Source organism: Adiantum capillus-veneris, chromosome 3 (assembly GCF_014529385.1).
Source record: "Adiantum capillus-veneris isolate H3 chromosome 3, ASM1452938v2, whole genome shotgun sequence".
In the NCBI taxonomy this organism is placed as follows: Eukaryota; Viridiplantae; Streptophyta; class Polypodiopsida; order Polypodiales; family Pteridaceae; genus Adiantum; species Adiantum capillus-veneris.
In genome coordinates, this window is record NC_140933.1 from 28,006,910 (window position 1) to 28,032,068 (window position 25,159).

The 25,159-nt window shown below is 43.6% G+C and overlaps 1 protein-coding gene across 1 annotated transcript; it reads left to right on the forward strand.

Annotated features, from left to right (window-relative positions):
• The first annotated feature begins 7 nt into the window (after positions 1 to 7).
• Positions 8 to 25,159, forward strand: LOC147460651 (signal peptide peptidase-like 2). Its single transcript, XM_086508375.1, has 14 exons — positions 8 to 460; positions 1,005 to 1,163; positions 1,338 to 1,449; positions 1,535 to 1,654; positions 22,676 to 22,833; positions 22,914 to 23,096; positions 23,660 to 23,694; positions 23,773 to 23,929; positions 24,043 to 24,096; positions 24,195 to 24,287; positions 24,368 to 24,507; positions 24,611 to 24,681; positions 24,755 to 24,838; positions 24,915 to 25,159. The coding sequence occupies exons 1-14, from the start codon at positions 314 to 316 to the stop codon at positions 25,019 to 25,021; spliced, it is 1,620 nt and encodes a 539-aa protein (XP_086364501.1). The 5' UTR covers positions 8 to 313; the 3' UTR covers positions 25,022 to 25,159.

The window sequence follows — 25,159 nt, forward strand, 5'->3', positions numbered from 1 at the left end:
TTCAAGTTCGAAACTCGTCGGGCACATACCCTTCTCCCCCCTCTCTCTGTCTCTCTCTTTCTTGATCGCCTGACTCCCTCTCTCGAGCCTCGGGAGTTCTTTGCAGGGCAGCTGACGATTGTGGGATGAGAGCAGTATCGTCGATTGAGGCCCCCATTTTTTCCCCACTTCTCAAGCAATACCAACGTTTCATACCTTGTCTGAAGCAGAAGCAAAACTTAACGACGAGGGTCTCATACAGACTTGTAGAAGGGCCTGCACATTGTTATCGAGGTTCTACTCAAGATTCTACAATAGAATAGGCCTTGTTTAGATGGCCTTCTTCTGCCAGAAGGTGGCCATTGTTTCTGCTGTCTTTCTTCTTTATACCTCCCTTTTGCAACCTGGTTTCTGCGATGAGACGACAAGCGATGATGATCGTGCCCCTAAGCAACCTGGTTGTGACAATGTTTTCCAGCTGGTACGGTTATGTGAATAAGGGTTTTCTCTATGTTAATATGTGTAGAGTCTCTCTTTGTAGTAACAAATAGGCTCATTCTTTTTCTTTCGGCTTACATATGCATACATTTATACGACACACACACTCGTGTATTCCTTGCATAATGTCTGAACCCATTTGAGCAGAAGCCATGGCTTCTTAGAGCCATCCTTACTCTGTTTGAAACATTGTACACATAATTGACAAGGCTAGTGGCGGTTGGATAGCGGATGGATTACTGTTGACAATCTTAAGCAACAACGCATGTGATTTGGAGTGTGTGCAGAACATTTGAAACTGCAATTTTGCCTGATTGACTTAGGCTGGCTTGATTGCTGGTGACAATCTTAAGCAACAGTATATGTGATGCATTTGAAACTGCTAGTGCCCTAATCGACACGAATGGCCTTACCCCAAGGTCGATTCCTTAGAAAGCATTGGTGTTAACAATGTAAGATTAGGCAGATTTTAACGTATACTTGTTCTCTCTGTGGAGGAGGTTTCAATTCTTCAATTGTGTGTACAGGTCAAAGTGCAGTACTTTCTGGATGGGCAATTCCTCAAGGAAGTAGTAGGATTGACAGCCAGGTTTGGGGCCCTTGTACCGAGGTCGGAAAAAGAGGAAATCAAGGCACCATTAGTCCTCACAGATCCCTTGGATGGCTGCTCCAATTTCTCTACGCAGGTATGATTTGCTCTGCTAGCCATTGGAATATCTGTTTGTAACCATTTAATTGAGTTAGAGAGCAAGGAATGACACTTATTTAAAGAATATCTATTTACTTGACTACTGACACATTTAAAGCCTTGCTATCTGATTGGCACTGTAAGACTCTGAGTTTGGGGTGATACTGTTTAGCTGATTGGCTCTATAGCCCTGGTTGCTCGAGGAAATTGTACGTTTACAAAGAAAGCTAGGGAGGCTCAAGGTGCTGGAGCAACAGCACTATTAGTAATAAATGATGAAGAAGGTAACCGTGAGTTTTGTTCAATTTTCTGTAGTTTTCAGGTTGATCTCATAGCAGCCTAACAGTTTCTTTGACTGCAATCTTGCAGAACTTTACAAAATGGTATGCTCAGAATCAGGAAACTATACAGACATTGAGATTCCGTCTGTTTTACTGCCCAAATCTGCTGGAAGCGACCTGCAAGCTGCTCTAAAGTCTGGATCAAACGGTATGTATTCTTAATAAAATGAGACTAGTGCACTTGTCTTCCTAAATTTGAATTGTCTTGGACTGATTCTTTTGATGTGCTTAACTACGAGTACTTTTAGGGAAGCATTCTATTCCGGAATCTGTTAGTTGGGTAGTAAGTTGATATTTTCAACTCTTGCTTCTCTTTTGAGATCTAAGAAGTATTGAATGCTCTCCTCTTTGTGATAAACGTGTGGAAGGAGGTAGCGAGGCAGCCACTTGTTTGGAATGCATATGTGATAGATTGAAAGGGGCGTTAGGTCGGCGAGAGGAGTTTGATTTTATGGAGCGTCTTGTCCTTGCTAACACTTGTTCAATATTTTTGCACAAGTTATGCAATGTAAGACGCTTTGTAGATGAGCTTTTTGTTAGTGACGTTCTTTCTTTTCAAGATTTTATGTACTTGAATTCGAGTTCTGTAGGTGGGGGAATTTATCCTAAGGAGTTTTGTGAACTTAACTGCCCCGCAAATAGTGGTTGTTGTGCCTTTTTGGCCTTAGATTTTTCAGACTCCCTTGGGATTGGATGATAAACGCCTTGAACCGGAATATGCCAATCTAAATATCATCTATATGCCTCACATGTCTCCGAACAATTCTCGTTTAGCTAAGTACGGTGTCGTTTGCTCTCAACTATTTAGATTTTCTAGTCTTTGTTCTAGTAAAGCTGCTTTTGTTGTTCAATCGTGCCATCTTATTTCTTTAATCGTTGAGAAAGGATACTCATTTAAAAGAATCTTGAAAAAGGTTTGTTCATTTTTGCATCGTTGCTTTGGAATGTTCAAAATAATCAGTAGTAAATTCAGTAGAAATGGGGCTTACAAGCATACTTATTTTTTGACTTAGTAACACACTATCTAGATGTTTTGATCTCTAGCACTTCTAGTATTCTTGCTTTAGCTTAACAAATGCTAGCCTTTATCATGGTTGAGTTTGCCCATCACCTCCGGAGGGTGATAGAAACTCAGCTCGTTGGTTTTATAGAGTATGTTTATAGAGTACGTTCAAAGCATGAATGACCTCTATACAAACCTGCACCTACTCTTGGGCACTAACGACGTGAGTAAGGATCCCATAGATGTTGTCCAAGCTATGCATGATATAGGTGATAATCTTAGTTGTGACAGTTATCCATGGTTGGGGTGTTCTCCTTGCAGAGGGGGTTATGGAGCTAGCTTGGGAGTCAGTTTCCGGGACTACTTCCTTATATGTCTAGTGGTTCCATGTGCAACAGACAGGATTACAATCCATTTGGTGTAGCACTTTGTTCTTCTCTTACAGAGCTTGTGTGTAGGTCTCTTGATCTTGCTGTATCAACTGTAGACTTAGTATTGACGTGTGTTCCTTTCTGTTGGATGTTTTTTCCCGATTCACTCTGAGAGTCGAGTGATATTCTTTGGGATGTGTTCCACATAGATGAAGATCTGTTGTAGTTTCTGTCACGTGACACATCCAGCCCTATGTGTCCGTGGACAAGCTACAACATGACCAGGGTTTAGTTCAGTCAAATCAGTCTAGAATAGGAAGTGATCTGGCACCTTTGTGAGTCTGTTTGGAGACCGTGCATGACCAGTCACTTAGATTAGATGCATATCCTTCGGTTGCACACAGCATGATCATCAGCATTACCACGAGAATCCATCAGGGGAATTTTCCAGTGCATTAAACCTATTTTCCCTATTTTTGACATTTTTCACTTATTATTTTTAAGTGACTTTGTTAGGTGCAGCGGAATGAATGTTGTATTTTCTCAAGATTAGTGATCCTTATTGATCAAGGCTCCTTTTAGTTCTTAGGGAAAGAGAGAGCTTTCCGTCTTGTAGAATGTTGTGGTCACGAACAAAGTGAGTGGATATTGTGCGTGCAAGTGAATGAGACTGAGAGAAGGAGATAGAAGAGATACGACACCGAGAGGTTGTAAAACCCTCCTCCGAAGGCCCCACTCTTGTCGGCGAGAGTGGTCTATTCTTTGATTGCACAAGGTGTACAATGCGTATGCAATGGACTATGCAACTTGGTCTATGCAGATGACGACGACCACGACGACGATGGCTGAAATCTGAGATCTTCTAATCGCTGAATTTCGGGACTGTTTCGGTGGCTGAAAATGACTGTTTTGGCTGTGTTTTCTTGGCTGAAAAATGAGGTTTCTTAGGGATGAAAACTGATGGTCTTTACGGGCTAAATCTGCTACACTTTAGGTGAATAATGCCGGTCTTAATTTGTTGCTGAAATCCAAAAACGCCAGGGGCTGAAATTGGTCCTTCTGTCGCCGGGGTTTTGCAAATGCAAAAACGCTAGGCTGATTAGCTGTGTCGTGATGACGCCGGGGCTGATCTGCTGTGCACAAATCGCCAAGGCTGATCTGATGCAAAAATGCTAGGTCTTCTGTGGAGAAAACGCCAGAGTAGTCGCGAGGGTTGGTCTTGCTGAGAAGTTGCCTGTTGAGGAAGGTGCTCCTGCTGCCTCTTCTGCCAGAAAGTGTGAACTTTGGTTTGCTTATATATTAACTTAGCAAAATTGCCCTATCTACTTTTGTTGGTAAGTCACTTAAAAATAATAAGTGAAAATCTCAATAAATAGGAAAATAGGCTAAATGCACTGGAAAATTCCCCTAACTGATGCTAATGGATTCTGATGGGAATTCCGATGATCATGCTGTGTGCAACCGGAGGATATGCATCTATGCTAAGTGACTGGGCATGCATGGTCTACGAATAGACTCACAAAAGTGGTAGATCACTGCTAATCTAACTTGACGGGACTGGGTGAACCCTACTGTGGTGTAGCTTGTCCACGGACACATAGGGTTGGGATGTGTCGCGTGACAGACTTTTGTTGGAAAGTAGGTAGGGCAATTTTGCTAAGTTAGTATATAACAAACCTAGCGCTAGCACTTTCTGGCAGAAGAGGCAGCAGGAGCACCTTGCTCAACAGGCAACTTCTCAGCAAGACCGACCCCGCGACAACTCTAGCGTTTTCAACATTGCAGAAGGCCTAGCGTTTTTGCATCAAATCAGCCAACGTTTTTGCACTTGTAGATTCACGGCGACAGTAGACAGCAGATCAGCCCTAGCGTTAGCAGATTCCCCCACAACAGCAGATCAGCCCTAGCGTTAGCAGATTCTTCCCACATGACGCTAAATCAGCCTAGTGTTTTTGGAGCAGCATAATAGCCAGCGTTTTTGCAGTTCCGTCGCGACAACTCAACAAGAAGACCAGCGTTTTCAGTTTTCAGCCTTCTCAGTTTTTCAGCCTTTAGACACAGTAGAACAAGTCCCAAACTTCGCAGAATTCACCTTCCCACAACAGATCCTCGCCGCACGATTAGATCCAGCGTAGTTTGCAGATTCAACCCGGAAAACGAAGATTTCAGCATCTGCGTTTTCAGCTTGTCGTCGTCGCATCGTCGCCATCGACAGCGTCATCGACATAGAGTCAGAATTCAGCAGATAAAGATTTGTTGATTTCAGTCCTTAGCATTTTCAGATTTCAGGCTGTCTCCTCGTCGTCCTCATCGTCGGCAAGTTGAAGCATTGTAGAGTTTTGTGCAATCATAAGTAGACCGCTCTCAAAGTGGGGCCTTCGGAGGAGGGTTTGACAACATTCTGGTGTCGTATTCTCTTCTCTCTATATCTCTCAGTCTCAGTACCTTCATTCACAGTGTCCACCACTTTGTTTGTGTCCATTGCAGTCTCTCACTATAGGAACGGAAGGCTCTCCCTTCCGTAAGTAAAAGGAACCCTTGAGCACAGTTCAGAGCACTCATCTTGAGCAAAGTTCAACATTCACACTTCCGTTGCACCTTACAGTTTCACTCTTAGTTCTGATGAAGTTCCTTTGGATAAAATGATAGGTACAACGGAATTGAAACGGAGACAAGATCTAGACTTTACACTTCCACAAATCTTTACTTCTTTCCTTGCGTTAATGTTTGCTACTTAGCATGAGAGATGGTTCTTTTATTTCCCGGAAGAGAGGGAATGAGAGAGAGGGAGGGACAGAGAGAAGGAGAATGACACCCAATGGGGTCCCAACCAACCCTCTTAAGGGCCCCGATATGGTATTTGCTTTTGATTGCGTAAATGGAATGTACACAAATGCAATACCTCAAGTGCAGACTCTACTGACTTGAATGGGGAATTTCATCACTACAACTCTTCAATATGAAGCACCTCCGGGGTTGATTTGATGCACCTTTGGATCCGTCTCGATGTAGGGTTGCTAATGGCTACCAAGGTGTAGATCTGGGGCTGATTTGCACTCCCGATGTGAGAGGAATGAAGGGCTGAAATCGCAGTTGTTGATGATGTCGATGATGGACAACAATGGGAGTTGTCACGTGCACATCTAACCCTATGTGTACGTGGACAAGCTACTTCATGTCTAGGGTTCAGGTCAGCTTAGCAAGTGTTCTGGCACCTTTGTGAGCGTGTGCGCAAGCCGTGCATGTCCAGGCACTTATAGTAGTTGCATATTTCTGGTTGCACATATCATGATCATCAAATTACAGTCAGGAGCCATCATGAGCATTTTACAGTGCATAGAACCCATTTTCCCTATTTTAGCCATTTTTTACTTATTATTATTAAGTGACTTTTTGTTGGGAAACTGGGTATGGCAATTTTGCAAGGGACTATTTAAGAAACCTAGGGCTAGCACTTTCTGGCAGAAGAGGTAGCAAGAGTCCACAAACTCACAGGCACCTTCTCAGCAAGACCGGCAGGAGGCCTAGCGTTTCTAGCCAACAACAGATCAAGACCAACGTTTTGGCATCAGATTGAGGCTAGCGTTTTAAGCAGATGCAGATTAGCCCTGGCGTTTTGCAGACAACAGATCAGCCCTGGCGTTTTTGCAAGCAGCAGAGCAGGCCTAGCGTTTTTGCAAGGTGCAGTTCATGCTAGCGTTTTGCAGATTCCCGGCAACAAGACCATCCCTAGCATCAGCGTTTTCAGTTTTCAGCAGTCAGACTCCGCACCGTAGCCCCCAAATCTCGCAGATCTCTCACCTTCCCGTAGCATATCCTCGCCGCACGGTCAGATCAGCAAGCATTTGCAAATTCAGCCCGCTATTCTCAGATTTCAGCATCTGCGTTTTCAGCGCATCGTCGTCATCGCCGTCGTCACCGACATAGAGTCAAAATTCAGCAGATAGAAGATTTGCAGATTTCAGCCCCTAACGTTTTCAGATTTCAGCCAGTCTCGTCTGTCACGATTGTGACTATGTTGCAGTATTACATCTCTTCCTAGTTGCAGATACGCGAAGTGCCATGCCAAGGAGGACCCCTTCGCTTGGATGGTCACACCTCTTCGCCCAAAGGACGTGTCTCTTTGCCAAAAGCCACACTCCTTCGACGACTGGTCACACCCCTTCGCTCTACGGGTGCGACTCTTCGCCCAATGGTTGCAGCTCTTCGCCGCAAGGATGTGTCTTTACGTCTAAAGTCGTGTCTCTTCACCAAGAGACGTGTCTTTTCATTTATGTCTCTTCGTCTTCTATATAAGGAGCCTATTGTACTCAGTTTTCAACAAGTCAATCAATCAAACACAGAGTCTTCTAAGTCTTGTCTCGAGTACAATTCAAGTTTCTTTAGTCTTAATCATGAGTTTAGATACTTAATTAAGGATTAGTACCTAGAATCCTTACATCGTCTTCTTCATCATCATCGTCGACATCGTCGGCAAGTCCATTGCATTTAGACCATTGTCACGTGACACATCCAACCCTATGTGTCCGTGGACAAGCTACATCATGATTAGGGTTCAGTTCAGGCCAGTCAGTCTAGGTTAGAAGTGATCTGGCACTTTTGTGAGTCTATTCGTAGACTGTGTATGTCCAGTCACTTAGTGTAGATGCATATCCTCTGTGGTTGCACACAGCATGATCGTAAGCATTTCCATCAGAATCCATCATAATCCTTTAGGGGAATTTTCCAGTGCATCTAGCCTATTTTACCTATTTTTGACATTTTTCACTTATTATTTTTAAGTGACTTTTGTTGGAAAGTAGGTAGGGCAAATTGAGTAAGTTTGTATATAAGCAAACTAGAGCTAGCACTATTTGGCAGAAGAGGCAACATGAGCCAAGCTCAGCAGGCAACTTCTCAATAAGAACTTGGTGGACTTTCCCTTCAAGCAAGACTCATCTCCCTAGCGTTTTCTTCAACAGCCTAAGCCTAGCGTTTTTGAAGGAGCTCCAGCAACCATCACCGCCGGGACCTTTCCAGCACTTGGCGTTTTGCATCAGGTAGCCATCGCTAGCAAGTCCAGTGCATAGCGTTTTTGCATCAGATCTTCACCGCCAAAATAACTCAGCCCTAGTGTTAGTAAAAGCCATCATCGACATCAGTTTTGGCCTAGCGTTTTCAGCAGGTATGAGCAGCGTTTTTCAGCCATGAAGAGCGTGCAAATTCAGCCCTAAAGAGTAGCAGATTCAGCCCAGAAAGACCATCAGTTTTCAGCCCTTAAGAACCTCAGTTTTCAGCCCTAAACCTGCAGATTTTCAACGACAAAGACCCACAGGAACAACCCCAAAATCAGCGTTTTTGGAGTAGCCGCTGTTTTCAGCCCATAGCGTTTTTGGACAGCAGATACGAGATTGCAGATTTCAGCCCTTATGTCGGTGTTGTCATCCCCGTCGTCGTCGTCGACATAGCCTAGACTTGCATCAGTCACATGCATCCCCATTGTACCAGTTTGTGCAATCATAAGTAGACCACTCTCGCCGACGAGAGTGGGGCCTTTGGAGGAGGGTTTTACGTCTCTGGTGTCATATCTCTCTTCTCTCTCTATCTTTCAGTCTCATACACTTGCACGCACAGTGTCCATTCACTTTGTTTGTGATCATAGCACTTTCTCATTAAGAACGGAAGGCTCTCCCTTCCATAAGCACAAAAAGAACCTTGAGCACAGTTCGGAGCACTCATCTTAAGCAAAGCGCAAACATTCATTCCGTTGCACCTAATATTGGTATCAGAGCTTTGATTGTGTTCTGTATCACTCAAGGAAAGAATCACAAGATTTTTTTTTTTTGGCTTGTTGCGGTCGCACGAAGCCAAGTTCACTTGGGCGTATCGATTTCTAATCGTGTTTTTGAAGAGTGACAGGAATCCCAGGAAAGAAGGGCTTGTCCAGCCTCCCCTTGTGTCTCTTTTCACTCTTTTGAGAGTAGACCGTGCACTTAGCGGCCGGCCAATCGACGTGAGGTGGGAAAAAGCAACCTTGGTGTGAGCGCAAGGCCGCCAAGGGGTGCGCCCGCGGAAAGGAGTAGAACTCGGGTGAAGAGAAGATCCTTCTCAAACACAGATTGCAAGCAAAAGAAGACCCTCAAGAACCTCAAGAACCTCAAGAACTGAAGACCCACAAGAACCCACAAGAAACCACGACTTTAGAATGGTAATCACTCGAAGCGGAATGCAAAAGAAGACCCTCAAGAACCTCAAGAACCTCAAGAACTGAAGACCCACAAGAACCCACAAGAAACCACGACTTTAGAATGGTAATCACTCGAAGCGGAATGGATACTTCGCTTGGAGGGGATGAGCATGAGAGAGGTGAAGAAGAATTTCCCCCACCAGGAGGTTTTTCCGACTCTCCCCCTTCCCTATCTACGACAAGGATCGCACTAACTCCTATGAAGGAGTTGCCGCAGTTGGTTATGGACAAGAAGTTAGACTACGAAGAAAGAAGGGCAGCCATAGATCGTGACTACGAAGAAAGATGGACAGCCATAGATCGTGAATACGATGCAAGAATGGAAGCCATAGACCGTCAGTACGACTTTGAAGAAAAAGAAAGTCAAGCCAAATTTGATCACGAGAACAAAGCAAGACAAGCAGAATTTGATCGCGCGAACAAAGCCATCAACGAAAAGAGCGATCAACACATGAAAGAGTTCTTGCGACTCTTTTCTCAAGTTCAAGCACAGATGCAAGAGATTCGGGAAAAGGAAACTCTCTCAGTCTCTTCTTCTCCAAAGCATGAGACACAGGATTTGCATGATTATGAGAAGCATGATGAATTGAATGACAATGATTTGCATGATGATTTGATTGACAATGATGAGCATGATGATTTGGATGATAATGATGAGCATGATGATTTGCATGATCAAGATGTAATTTCTCACACGCATGATGAGTTGCATAAAGATGATGTGATTGTTCACAAGGATGATGTGTTAGTGGATGCTTTTTTTAGCGAACCTAACCTCGTTGCAGATTCGATCAATCACAAAGGATCGATCTTGGCTCTCGAGTCGAGGTCCAAAGAACCCCCTCAGGAAGAAACGATCTTGGCTCTCGAGCCTAGGTCCAAAGAACCATCATAGGAAGTATTATGTGTTCGCATGATTGATACGCACGCATTGTACGAGTGTTTCATTCGCGATCGTTTCTTGTATTTTAGTCAACGTTTGTATGTGATTCCTTTTCCTAGGCATGGCATATTGTATGTTGAGCACGTTTCTCTCATGGATGAGCACGAATGTATGCGTATTTTTCATGAAAAGCTGAAAAGTATGTATGTAAGGAAGTCACATTCCATGTCTCTTCCTTGGCATGACACAATACCCGAAAGAGCACATGAAAGTATGAGCACCAAGCATAGGCATTTCCATTGTGAATTGCCACAGTTGCTTGCTCTAGATCATACGAGAAAGATTCGATCTCATTGTTTGCGTGTGTGTTGTGAACGATTTGGCACTCCGTCTATTTGTTCATATACATTGCATGCACAGTCTTTGAGGAAGACAAGTTTTTTTCCACTCACTTCACATGGAATAGGTATGTTCATGGTTTTGTGTTGGAAGTGGTTTCAAGAATTTTCAGCCATGGAGATTCTTGAAGGAGAAAAAAGCATGACTCTCGACGAAGTTGAAGCATTGAAGGAGCCACAAAAGACTGTCGCTTTCGGCGCGGCCAAAAGAAGCAAGCGTTGCAGACCTTTATGAAGTTCAAGTACCGAACGACCCACACATCAGAGTGGGCCGGCGAAGAGTCCCTTCGAGGATTCCGGATGCTTTTGTCGATCTCCCTCGACGCCATACAGTTCGGTACCAGTACCTCACTTTGAAGAATAGTTACATGGGACGGTGGGTCGAGATCGAGGTCGGGAACGGGGACGGGACGGCAAAAGTCAGGAAACGGGGATAGGGGTCGGAACGGCAAAAAAAAAAGAGTTTTTTTGGTATTTTTTGACCTACACACATGCCACAAACATAGAGCATCACTTTGACCATAAATTTACACTAAATAGACCAAAGAACACGAGTCATATAGGCGGAAATGTGCTAATAAAACATCGATGATCGATGGCTAAAAAATGAGAAGTGCATGACACAAGGGCTCAAGAGTCAAAAAGCCTAAAGGACTTAGGACAAGCCTGAGGCCTCAAGGATAACAAAAGCTAGAGAGAGGAGAGAGAAAGATCGCAAATTCAGCCCCCCCCTCTGCGTAGCTTTTCTAGCGCTGCCTTTTTTTGGAGGACTTGCTTTATTTTATTAATAAAGGCCCGGTCACTTAAAAGTGACCGGCCACTTCAATAAAATAAAGTGTGAACCTGTTCAAACTTCAAAAATTCACTTAGTCAATGAAAACAATGCTACACGAACACAGTCCAGGCGTCCCTGGGTGCAGGGCACGACACAGATGCAATGCAGACACAGACTCCTCGCGGGAAAACATCTGTCCTCCCGCGACTGTTCCTGCTTTTCGTAAAAAGCTTCATTGAACCCATCTTTATTCTTGTGCTTGCGTTCTTACGCGTATTTTCTTACTCAGTTCGGATTTCCTCCTTAGCCTACGGGATGCCCCCTTACTGATGCACCCGTCACCCATCATGTGACGCATCAGAGGCACTCGTAACCCGGCCCTTTTCACCGAACTTACGGAAACTCCTTCGCGATGTTTACCGTCACCCATCAAATGACACATCAGAGTTGTCCGTTCCTGATGGCAGTTCCTGTAGCTACAGTCTTTTAACAGTTCTTAGTGCACATAATAAAATATCTAAAAAAAAAAAAGATTAATCATTAAAAATAAGAAAATAGTCCAATTAGCAATATCCCTCTGGCTTCTAAACAGTTGACCTCAACTGTAGCGCTTGGACATATACCTCCAGTATTTCGGGATAATCTGCTAATTCCTCCTGCCTCATCCACTGAGAATCTAGATTCGAATAGTTCTTAAACTTAACCAAATACTTCCGTGTTATCTTTCCGGATTTGAGAGACCGCTCTTGATGACTTACTATCTGCTCCGGTTGGAGTATTTCTTCTGTTTCCTCAACCTCAGGAGGTTCCTCAGCACTAGGCTGGCTCGGAGGCGGTCCCACATACGGCCAGAGTAAACTGACATGGAAAGCATTATGGATCTTCCAATTAGGCGGTAGCTCTAATCGGAAAGTGACATCATTTACTCGCTCAGTGATCTTAAACGGCCCATAATAACGGGTAGAAAGTTTTACCACTTTCCCCTTATGAGACGCTTGTTTCTTAAGTCTTGCCTTCTCAAACTTGAGTAAGACTAACTGTCCGACTGTTAAGTCTAGATTCCTTCTGTGCTTGTCTGCAGCTTTCTTATGCTTTTTCTGAGAGCGTAGAATAGCTCTCCTAACTTGCCCGTAGGCTGTGTCCAAATCCCGGACAAATTCATCTGCTGCAAAGATCTTATCCTTAGTTAAAAGGATGGGTGGAAGCAAAGGCTTACCATAGAGAATCTCAAAAGGTGCTTTCCCCGTCGATGAGTATGGTATTGTTATACGCATACTCGACAAGAGGCAAATATTTCTCCCAATCAGATTGCCGGTTTGACACATAAGCTTTTAACATATCCAATTTTGTGGAATTGGCTATCTCACTTTGCTCGTCCGTTTGAGGATGGTAGGCAAATGAAAAATTCAGCTTTGTACCAAGATTATATATCAAGGCACGCCAAAAATTTCCAGTCATGCGAGGATCTCGATCACTCACAATTGACTTAGGCATTCCATGATGCTTAAAGATCTGTGCCAGGAAGACCCTAGCCATATGATCTGCTTTGATCGTTTTCTTGACTGGTATAAAGTGTGCTTGCTTGCTAAACTTGTCCACAATGGTCCAGATCTCGTCATTTCCAGTCTGAGTTCTAGGGAGGTCCATGATGAAGTCCATGGCAATACTTTCCCAAGGTTCATTAGGCACAGACAAAGGTTGTAGCAACCCAGGCGTCTTATGCCGATCATACTTCACTTTTTGACAAACCAAGCATTCCCTGACATACTTATCAATGTCAGCTTTAAGGCTAGGCCAAAAGAAATATCTTTCCATTGCTAAGGTCGTAGGGAGAATATCCCGATGACCCGCATAAGGCGAAGCGTGTGCTTCATCTATGATCTTCTTTCTTAATGGTTCCGCCACACATATGGCTTGATGGTGGTAGAGATAACCGTCCCGAATGGAATAGGGAAACTCATTCTCTCCACGATGTAGCTTTCCCGAGATGGTGGAGAAGTCTGGATCATTCGGATACAAATCCGGTAGTGCTTCTAATTCTTGGTGATACACCGAAGTGATAGCGTTCACCCTTGGCCGCCTAGACAATGCGTCTGCGACCACATTCTTACTCCCAGCCGTGTGAAGGATCTGGAAGTGAAACATAGACAAAAAGTTTGCCCATCTCATCTGCTTCTCAGATAGTTTCCTCTGCGTAAGAAAATACCGCAAACTCTGGTGATCAGTCTTGATCACGAAATCCGCTCCTAGAAGATAGTGTTCCAGTTGGATAAGGCGTGAATCACAGCTGCGAGTTCCTTTTCGTAGATTGATCCATGCAACTGTGCATCCTTAAGCCGTCTGCTTTCATAAGCCACTACATGGCCTTCTTGGTTTAACACTGCTCCGATACAATCACCTGAAGCATCACAGTGAACCTCAAATGGTTTCCTTAAGTCAAGCACTATCAAAATAGGTCCATGGCCTAGCAAGTACTTGAGCCGATCAAAAGCTCCTTGTTGTTTCGATCCCCATCTGAAAGGAATCTTCTTCTTTGTCAAATCATGAAGTGGTCCTGCTACATGAGCAAATCCTCGGACAAACCTTCGATAATACGAACATAATCCCAGAAAGCTACGTATATCATGTACCGTAGTGGGAATAGGCCAATCTTCGACTACTCGGATCTTGGCAGGATCCATACTCACTTGATTGTGAGAGACTATATGGCCGAGATAGTGTATCTTTGAGAGAAAGAACTCGCTCTTCTTTGCATTCACATGCAACTCATGCTTTCGCAATTCTTGAAACACTAAGTCCAAGTGCTTCCGATGTTCCTCTTCTGACTTAGAGAAGATGAGTATGTTGTAAAAGAATACTCCGGTAAAAGCTCGATACAGGCTGAAAATGCGGTCCATCATGCTATTGAACGTCGCAGGAGCATTGGTCAAGCCGAAAGGCATTACCAAAAATTCATATAGTCCAAAGGTCGTGCGGAAAGTAGTCTTATGGACATCCTCAAGGGCGATCCGTATCTGATGATACCCACTCTTTAAGTCTATGCGACTAAAGACACTTGCACCCTGCAACTTATCAAGTATATCATCAATCCGAGGGATTGGAAAGCGATTCTTGATTGTGATCTTGTTTAAAGACCGGTAGTCTATGCACATTCGAAACGTGCCATCTTTCTTCTGCACCAGTAGAACTGGAGAGCAGTAGGGTGAAGCACTGTGCCATACTAACCCTTTCTCTAGAAGCTCGTTGACTTGCTTCAAAATTTCCTCTTGCTGAGCAAGACTCACCCGATAAGGGGGTTGATTGGGAGGCGAGCTACCCGGTATGAGATCAAGACTCACCCGATAAGGGGGTTGATTGGGAGGCGAGCTACCCGGTATGAGATCTATGCGGTGATCTTCCGGGCGTACCGGAGGGAGTTCATCAGGAAGTGTTTCCGTGAAACAATCCTTGTACTTTTCAATAAATTGAAGACGCTTAATTTCCAGACTAGAGGGAGAGTCCCTACTAGTTTTATCCTTTGCAAAAATCAAGTAAGCAGAAACACACTTCTTCATTTCTTTCTTAATGGAGATATGGCTTACAATTGGGAACTGCCAATCTCTTGCATCAGCTTGAATCTTTATTTTCTTACCCCCATGATCAAAAGTGAGGGTCTTTTCCACATAATCGGGAATAGGTGTCATGTGAAAGTGCCATGGCATACCCAAGATGATATCACATCCCTCGATGGGTGCCATCAAAAATGATTCGCGGTCCTTGTACTCGCCAATCCGAAGATTGAGCTGTCCTTGCACGGGAGTTGCATTGGTTGTCAACCCCTCGAATGCCGATCCGGATGTAACCGGTGTGCCAAGCTGAGCCGGTGTGAGGCACAAACGTTCCGCAGTATCCAGGGAGATGAAGTTATCCGTGGATCCTGGATCATAAAGAATCAGTACTCGCTGGTTGTTCAAAGACCCCAGCCCTTCAGAAGTTGACGCTTTCCTTTCTCCGTTTCTGTGTTTCCTTGAACATATGGAATTGAGTTCGAGCTTGGTGGTGCGGGTTTCTTCCTTGCTTTCTCTTGCCTCGTAGAGGCTTGCTCTTGCCGTTGCTGCTTTAGCGGGTAGTCCGGTTTCATATGTCCTTTCTCGCCACAGTAGAAGCATCTCCCTTCCTCTCTGAAAGTTTGAAGTTGAGTAGGAGAAAGGTACTTAGTTCGCTTGCCAGTGCCCTCTGGCTTCTTAGAATGATCATCGTCTCTAGATGGAGGATGTTTTCTTCCTTGGTCCCCTTGGTCATCGTAGACCCCTCTTTGTCTTGCACGGTAAGTGCTATGCTCCATCTTTGTGGGCGTCCCAGTTGAGTGCAAATCCTCAACAATGATTGTTGACTCCATCATCCTCTGAAGAGTATCATGCGGATACACTTTCATACTCTTTCGAAGCTGCGGTTGGAGACCCGCTTCGAACTTTCTTTTCTTTTCCTCGTCGGCAATCTTCATGAAGGGAGTGACCTTCAGAAGAACTGACCAATACTTGTCCACATAAGTCGTTACTCTTTCATGTTTCTTGTGGGCAAGCCAGTCCCATTCCTTCCGTATGTCCTGTTCGAAGTCAGGTGGAAGAAATTGTTCATAAAATTCAGATTTGAAGCTCTCCCAAGTTCTGGCTTGAGAACCTTCCAGAATCTTGGCTAACCACCAATTACTTGCCGTTTCCTTGAGGTGCATCCCCACATGGCGTAATTTGGATTTTTTTGTAAAGTGCCCATTGGTAAAGGCAACATCAAACTGTCTGATGAAGGACAGTGCTTTGGAGATGTCTCTCCGTCCGTTGTAGGTTTCGAACTTGATGTCCTTGTCGCATGATTTGAAGACTCTCATGCGATGTTGAGACTTGCGACCATGCTTCTTGAATCGAGGGCCGAGGCTTATCTTTAGGTTGATGTAGGGTAGTGGCAGTAGTAGCGGCTTCCTTCTTTTGACGAGATGATCGAGAAGTAGAGGTATAATCAGGAGAGTAAAATGGAGATGAGATTGAGACGTCCTTGCTCTCGTCTAGCAAAGAGAGCGCTTTTTCCTAGCCTTTCCTTGCAGTAGGCCGTTCATTCCGATCCGAAGATCCTTTGTGCACCTCGGCACGTTCTTCTTCTCTTGCCTCTTGTGGTCTCACGCCAACAAGTTGTCTGGATGCTTGGCTGCATCAGTTCCATTCGTTTTCTTCATTCCGCCCAAAAGCTTTTGGACGTCCGGCAACAATAAAATTTGTTGCAACTCCGCAAGCTGAGCTTGCACTTGTTGAAGTTCCTCTTCAAGGCTTCTCCCTTGGCTCGACATGGTTCTTCCCGTTTTTCCCGGAATCGTCCTTCTTTTCAGAGAAAGAGAGGAGTCCGAGCTCTGATACCACTGTCACAAAACGGGAGGGTACACGAGCACTTAGAAAATCTGAAAATTATAATTCTTTGAAAACATGAGAGAAGGGAGAAGATCGACACAGTATTGGGGACCAGAAGATGGGCTGGTCCTCCCCCGTTAAGAGTATTCTTTTATTCAGGGAGAATTCTTATACAAGCACGAGAACCCGAGGAAACCCCTCCGTTCTGTAGTCTTAGACCCGAAGGTCGTGCTTTCCCGTAAAGGGCTTGGGCACAAGGCCGTTCCTTCCCGTGAGGGACTTAGGCGCGAAGCCGTACTTTCCGGTAAGGGACTTAGGCGTGAAGCCGTACCTCCCGTGAAGGGCCTTCCCGTAAGAAGGGAGATTCCTGCAAAACAAACCACACAAAGCAACAATTCTCAATGCGTATCAACCCCTTATACATGTCGCTCCTTGCTCGGAGAATCGACCTCCGTACTCAGTCGTCACGCGAACACTTGCAAATTTTGTCGCCAGCACGTGCTCCAGAATCCCAGCGCTAGTTCTTGCTGCTGCTCCCGGCGTATCAAAACTGGAACGCTTGCTGCCCTTTTATAGGCTCTGGCACCTGGTGGGAATAGAGGCCCAAAAAGTAGAGCCAACGCTCCTAGAGAGAGGAGAGAGAAAGATCGCAAATTCAGCCCCCCCCTCTGCGTAGCTTTTCTAGCGCTGCCTTTTTTTGAAGGACTTGCTTTATTTTATTAATAAAGGCCCGGTCACTTAAAAGTGACCGGCCACTTTAATAAAATAAAGTGTGAACCTGTTCAAACTTTAAAAACTCACCTAGTCAATGAAAACAATGCTACACGGACACATTCCAGGCGTCCCCGGGTGCAGGGCACGACACAGATGCAATGCAGACACAGACTCCTCGCGAGAAAACATCTGTTCTCCCGCGATTGTTCCTGCTTTTCGTAAAAAGCTTCATTGAACCCATCTTTATTCTTGTGCTTGCGTTCTTACGCGTATTTTCTTACTCAGTTCGGATTTCCTCCTTAGCCTACGGGATGCCCCCTTACTGATGCACCCGTCACCCATCATGTGACGCATCAGAGGCACTCGTAACCCGGCCCTTTTCACCGAACTTACGGAAACTCCTTCGCGATGTTTACCGTCACCCATCAAATGACACATCAGAGTTGTCCGTTCCTGATGGCAGTTCCTGTAGCTACAATCTTTTAACAGTTTTTAGTGCACATAATAAAATGTCTTTAAAAAAAAAAAAAGATTAATCATTAAAAATAAGAAAATAGTCCAATTAGCAACAGTTGCTCAAGGAGACAACTAAGGTTTTCCAAGTATCTGGCAATGTCATAAGCAAGAAAATAGCTTTCAGCTTATCATCGAATTGCTGAAGCCCACTGTCCTGCAACTGACTCAACACACCTGTAAAAGCACTTAAATGCTCAGAAGCTGACTTCGAGTCATCAAGCTTCATATTCACCAACTTTCGCATCAAATGCACCTGGTTCACAGACGTGGTGTTTTCATAATTGGACTTTAGCTTTTGCCATATTGCATAAGCAGAGTCCAAATGCTTGGTGTCCGTTAAAATGTCATTATTGATAGCCATTTTGATGTAGGCCATAGCCTTCTTATTCAACCTGGCCCACTCTTCGTCAAACAAACCTGGCGGCTTATTCTCTTCCAGCATCTTCACAATCTTTTAAGAAAAGGATACCTTGCATGCGTTCTTGTCAGAGGTCGAAGCCTTGACCATCGAACTGTTTGATTTCCATCAAACTTTTAGTGTCAGATGCGGAATAGTGTCAAATGCGGAAGAGGAAGAAGCCATTTTAATTTAACCACAAGTGTGTATACAAGAGAGATGCAATAGGCTGGAAATTTCAGCAAATAGGAGCAACCACAAGACTTTGCATACGATAGACCACAGTTTCTTTACATGAAACTGTCCAAATCTGAAATTTCAGCTGAAAAGTGCAATTTCAAGCACCTGTACTCAGCTTTTCACTCAATTTGTCACGACAAACATCAATACATGTGATCCAACAACTTTGGTACACTTTCGTATTGCTGTTTTGACCTGTTATAACCTGTAAATCACTTGTTTTGACCTAAAAACAGCCTGTTTTGGGCTGTTTTGGTAGTTTTGGTGACCTTTTCGACTCCGGAAGCAAGGGGCTTCGCGATGGAAGCGAAATTGATCACGGGAGAGCAATTTTAACTCGCTGTCCAACAAACTGCACAGGATTGTTTTGAAATCCTAGGGCTCTGATACCAGGTGAAAGCGCGAAGCAGAAGGTACTGGTAGGTGCGCGTCGCGATGTAGTGCAGGATTGGGGCAAGAAGCAAGAGGCGGAGTGCAGCAGAGAGGAAGCGCTAGGGATCGAAGCAGGAAGAGAGAGAGAGAGCTAGCTCACGTTTTTGGGGAAAACTCAATAAGTGAGTTTTGGGTTTTCTCACTTTTATTATAAGTGACTTTAAAAAAATGTGTCCAGATTCAATGTGAACCTGGACAAAGTATAAAAATGTACAAAACGGGGTTATTTAGGCCTTTAACCAAACAGTTTTGGGAACCCGTCTGGTGTTGTCTCTTTTCTCTCTCTCTCTCTCTCTCTCTCTCTCTCTCTCTCACTCCTGAACTCAAAGCACCATTGTGCCTAAATTCCGAAGGGGATTTTGGTGTTGGAGAAGGTTGTGCAGGTGGTAATGCCGAAGGAGGACGCTGCAGATGCGGCTTTGGACTTTCCAACTGCATGTGACCAAACTTACCACAACAAAGACAAGAGTTGGCGAAGTTGCCCCATTTCAGCTTAAAAGGGGGTTTCCCTATTAAAGGGCCACCGGAATTTATCATTATGCTTGCTCGTGTAGAGACATTTCTATTCCACAAGATGCAAAATCTATTAGTATTCGCATCCAACTTGGGAGGACAAACCACTTTTCCCAACTGGCAGCCAGTAGCGGAAGAAAGTGACGCCATGTACGAGGAAAGTACTACCTCCACCCATGCTGACATTTATGTCGAATGAGACTCTGATAATTCTTAGTAAGAGCCATGACAATACATGGTCATTTTCGTGCTGAAGAACAATGACGACATTTCAAGCAGGGCCTCCTGGCCTCAGTATCTGCCAACAAAACCTCATAAAATCCTCGAGCTCTAAAATAAACCCCACGAACTGCTTGGCGTTTAAGCATGAAATTCACCCATTGTCCCACATCCTATGCTATAGGCATTTTGTCAGGAAAGAAAAGTATAACTGCATTTAGCGCATATTGGGCGACAAGATCCATCAACTGTTGGACAGGAATGACGACTTTTGTCTCAAGTTCCAGACCTTCCCAGGCCCTACAGACATCTTCAAAATCTTCGTGTAAGCAATCCTTGATGAGGGTCATCGCATTAGCCGGTGAAGAGTCGATCGCTTTGCGTCTTTTGTAGATGCAGGGGTTATCCGTCATGAAACTTAAACACACGGATTTTTCAGAAGCTTTTTCACCTTGTATAAGTTTCTAGTTCTTCTGTTACTTTCTTTCAGTACTCAAAGGCACTGGTTGTACAACTTTATAAGAAAAATCTGCTGAACACTCCCCGCGTGCGCGTACACCCACACACACGTCACTTTCATCTGTGGCTTACTGTTTTGAGAATGGATACTTGCTGATATTTAACACTACATGGATGGTAGGTATAAGTTATAAAGGTTTTAAGTAGGACATGGATAACAATTGATAGGTTCGTCAACATTTGTAATACGTATTCAAGGCTAATGAATCTGTTGTTTTGCTTATATAGATGCAGGTGAGAACTCTTATCTTTACTTAGAATCTTTTTGGCTTAGCTGTTGTCCATCATTGTCGAACCTGGCCTCTTTCACTTCAGAATAAGTTGTTCTTGACTATTTTTTATACAAAACACTAGAATGATACCTCATTCTCACTATGATGTACAAAAATGAATCAAGACTGAGTTGTTTTGTGCTAATCATTGTCTTTTGTCTAAAGCTAGCTGTCTTTTGAACTGTTATATTCTTTTGTGTATAAGTCTTAAAACGGCAACACACACTTACACACACACACACACACACACACACACACACAATATACACACACACGCGCTCGGCAACGAGCAATATGACAAGATTGCACAGTCGACTGGCTGTAGGAGCAGGTCGCAAGAGAGAAAATGGGTGCGTAGCAGGCAACAGAGTCTCGTGCGAGCAACTGGAAGCTCGCGAGGGTGGACTGAGGGTGCTGTTGGGGTTTGTGCAAGAGGGCTAGGGGTGCTGCTAGGGCACGCATAGGATTCTCTCGTCACTTCTCCCCCACCTCCCACACACACACACACATCAAAAATATAAGAGGAAGTCATATGCTATGATATCTCACAAACTCAAGTACGCAGATCTTTGTATCGATGTATGCTTGTGTGTGTGTGTGGGAGTATATATTGGTACCTAGTTCTACACCCACTATTGGGCACTAACGATGTTAGTGGGGATGTCGTAGTATGTAGTCATTACTATGCATGATGGAGCTGATGGTTATTTTGTCTTGTGGGTGCATGAGTCTATACCTTGCACTTTTCTTTAAGGGTGAATCTGGGCTTATCCGGGATACATCTAGGGATATGTTTTAGTCGTATAGCGGACATATAGACTTCACATTGTGAAGTTCTCGTCCGAGTTAGGACTAATTGATATTGTGCTAGTACTTTCTATCTTTTATGGTGCGTATGCCTTGTTAACTACATCATTTTGTGCAAATTTTTTCTATTTAATGCTTCTTTGAGTGCTAGGCTTCAGCCATATATGCCCTGTCAACTACATCGTTTTTGTGCTAATTTTTCCTATTTAATGCTTCTTTGAGTGCTAAGGCTTCATAATGGCTGAGTTTGCCTTAGCAACCTAGTTCTACGCCCACTATTGGGCACTGACGACATTAGTCGGGATGTCGTAGTATTTTTTAGTCTATACTATGCATGATGGAGCTGATCGTTAGTTTGTCTTGTGTGTGACTACCATGAGTCTATAACTTTGCACTTTTCTTTAAGGTTGAACCTGGGCTTATGCTGGATTCATCTAGGTATAACTGTATGCTGATTTGTCTCATGGTCCATTTTTACCGTTGGAAGATTTGAATAATACCTGTCTTTCTTTCTCCGTCCAGTCTCCCAATTTCCCCCAATTTTTCCAATTCCCTATTTCCGCAATACCCTGGATTCAGAGTTTTTTCAATTTCCCCACTTCGTCGAATCCACAGTTCTCTCAGATTCCGAGTTTTCATTTTTTACTAGTTTCAATTCCACCAGTCCCAAATTCACCCAATTCCCCCAATTCTCCAATCTCTCAATTTCTACCAATTCCCTTAAGTCCTAATTGTCTCTGTTTCCCAATTCTTAAACATATCAATGTCATCTTGCAAGTTTCCAGCTATAACGGAAAACAGCTATAAGATGTTCTAAAACTAATTTCTAACTTTGATACAGTGTAAATAAGGTGTATTTTGCTGCTAGACATGCTTCCTGTAGCCTCTTGAAAGTTGTGTTTTGTGCTGTGTGTCATTTTGACACTTTTGAAACAAAGCCAAACAAATCGCCTCAAAACGACGAAACACACAAAACGTTTCTTGTGACACTGAGATTCAGTCCCAGACCATTTGAGTCCTTGCTGAGGGCTCCCCTATGTACTCCGCATATCCCCCTCTCCCCAACAAGAACCACACACACAAGGATGGAGCTGACTAGGATTGCATTTTCATGCTGATGTACTCTTCTGGACATATAGACATGCATTGAGCACCATATAGTGAGTAGAACTCCATCCAGCCCTCATGTACTCCTAGGACTCCATAATTTATGCGTTGTGTACCACATACATCCACCCATAGTCTTTGAATGACTAGATTTTAGTGGAGACGTTTTTTTATGTATCTTATGACATCTGGATGTGATTTTTTCCTTGGGGCGAAGGAAAAAGTTTTCGCGTCTATGAGACAAAACCGTGCTCCATGTCATCCCACACATGCACAAATTCTGTTAATAAAATAATTAAAATTTAATGCTTTATTTAGTTAATAGAAAAGATGACAAGTTGGAACTTGGAAGGGCCAACTCTTCTGAGCCATCAGTCGAAAGACTAAAACCTTTTCTTGCAGTGGAAGTATCACTCTTGTCCCCAAATCGTCCCCTCTGGGATTGGGCAGAGCTATTCCTTGGGATTATGGCGATGTGCACTATAGGATGTGCGTCTTACTGGTCTGCAGAGACAACAAAAGGAGAAGCAAATGAGCGCTATAAAGAGTTAGATGAAAAAGTGAGTTTTTATTTATTTTTTCTGTCCTTCGTGTTTTGTAAATGATGTCTTCTGATATAATAATGGGCAACGGTTGTCAGGACTCACCATTTGATATGGACATAGAGAAGACAGCAGATGATGAAACATCGGTAAACATAAGCATGAAGGCAGCAGCATCTTTTGTTGTCTTTGCCTCTGTATTATTGTTACTGCTGTACTTTTTCCTCTCAGAATTCACAATATGGATTCTGGTGATCGTCTTCTGTATTGCTGGTATTGAGGTCAGTAGCTCTATGCTTTTCCATTGCCAAAGAACAACATCTCTCTTTACCCTCTCTTTGAAAGAAATGAATAACTCGACAAGGAAGACAAGGGCTTGGCCATTTTCTTTTTCTGGTTCCCAGATTGTTCTGATTATGCTGATGGTCACACATAAGAATATTTTGTGTATTACTATATTTCTTTATATCGGTTGGCTGAACTGAAAGTGAATTTCTTGCTTCATTTGTTAGCATTGTTTTTGGATTGTCCTGTGTGTGTCAACATTATTTGCTCTTATGGGCTTGTTTGCTGTCAATAGACCAGCCTTCTGCATCATCGATGTTGTCCAAGCTTAATGAAGGCCTCAAATGAAATTTGAGGCCTTCATTAAGCCTCAATAGTGAAAATTTCAATATGAAATTACTCTCTAAATGCCTCAATGAGGATTTCTAGCCACAAAACTGAAGGCCTAGCTTATTTGTTAGGTTGGATCAGATCTGACACGTGTTTGGTCAAAAAATGCATGGACTTGCTGCTCAGCGTTGAACGTGTTTTTTTACTAATATATCATGTTCATGCACAGGGTCTTCAGCATTGCACCGTAGCCATGCTGACAAGGTAGGACTTTGTTTTTAATGACAAATAGGCTTCTTTTATTAGGCTTGCCTGGAAACTCTCTGAATTTCTCTACTACAGGTACTTTAAAGGTTTGGGTCAAAAATTTGTGACAGTCCCATGTCTAGGAGATGTGTCACTTGTAGCTCTTCTGGTATTTCCCTTTTGTCTTGGCTTGGCAATTTGGTGGGCGTTGCATCGTCAAGCATTCTATGCCTGGACTATCCAAGATGTGTTTGTAAGTTATCTCCAGAGGTCTTAGATTGATTTTACATTAATTGGGGCTTGAAGTGCATCAGAATGTACAGTTATGTTTACTCTAGTGTTTGGTTTGAACTCTTATTTATACAGGGAATTGCATTCATGATCACAGTCCTTCAAATGATTCGGCTGCCAGAAATCAAGGTACATTTTAATTTGGTGCCACATGGGTGTCTACATTTTAATTATACCTCTCATAAAATGATTTTAAAGCTTGATGGGCGTTTTCAACTTGCATTCAGGTTGCTACAGTACTATTGAGTTGTGCATTTGTTTACGACATTTTTTGGGTCTTTATATCCCCCCTTATCTTTCATGAAAGCGTCATGGTGGTGGTGAGTGTAAAAGCGACAGATTATTTTGTAGAAATGTCTGCCTTGGATTTGTGAGAGGCAGCGTGAACGTTTTATGACAGGTAGCAAGAGGTGATAAAAGTGGGGAAGGTATTCCTATGCTTTTGAAAATCCCCCGCATCTCTGATCCATGGGGTGGTGAGAGCTTGATTGGTTTCGGGGACATCATATTACCTGGGCTCCTTATTTCTTACTGTTTGAGGTAAAGAATAGTGTTTGTGTTTGTAGCTTTTGAAGCACTTTCAACAAACACGGGGTTTTTTTGTCATGTAATTCTTACGGTTCAGATAATGATAATATTGCAGGTATGATTACACGCTGAAAAAAACTTTGCAGGGTGGATACTTCTTGTACGCGTTTGTAGGCTATGGCATTGGTAAGGGTGCTCTTTCTGGTATGACTATTTGAGCGACCATTGTTTGAGCGCTCACCAGCTTTTTGGAATGCAGGTCTCCTTCTTACAGACATTAGTCTCGTGCTCATGGATGGACATGGCCAGCCAGCACTGTTGTATTTGGTTCCTTGCACTCTGGGTAACTCAATCTGCTAATCATGTGAACGTTACATGATGGTTTAGAATGCATTGCTCTGATCCATTTTCTTTTGTAGGTGTCGTCGTTCTTTTATCTTTGTACCGTGGGGAGTTTAGGGAGATGTGGTCGACAACCAAGCAGAGGGAAATTTTGCAAAAAGAGGATCCAATCAGTTCTATCTAAAGATCAAAGGAGAACCAGTGTAAAATAAGGTTTGACTAGATGGTCTCCCCTGGTGGCAAATTGATTTTATTCGACTTAACATTGGGGATATTGTCGGGGCCTATATTAGGGGTGCTTGGTCCATCTGATTGCTAATAC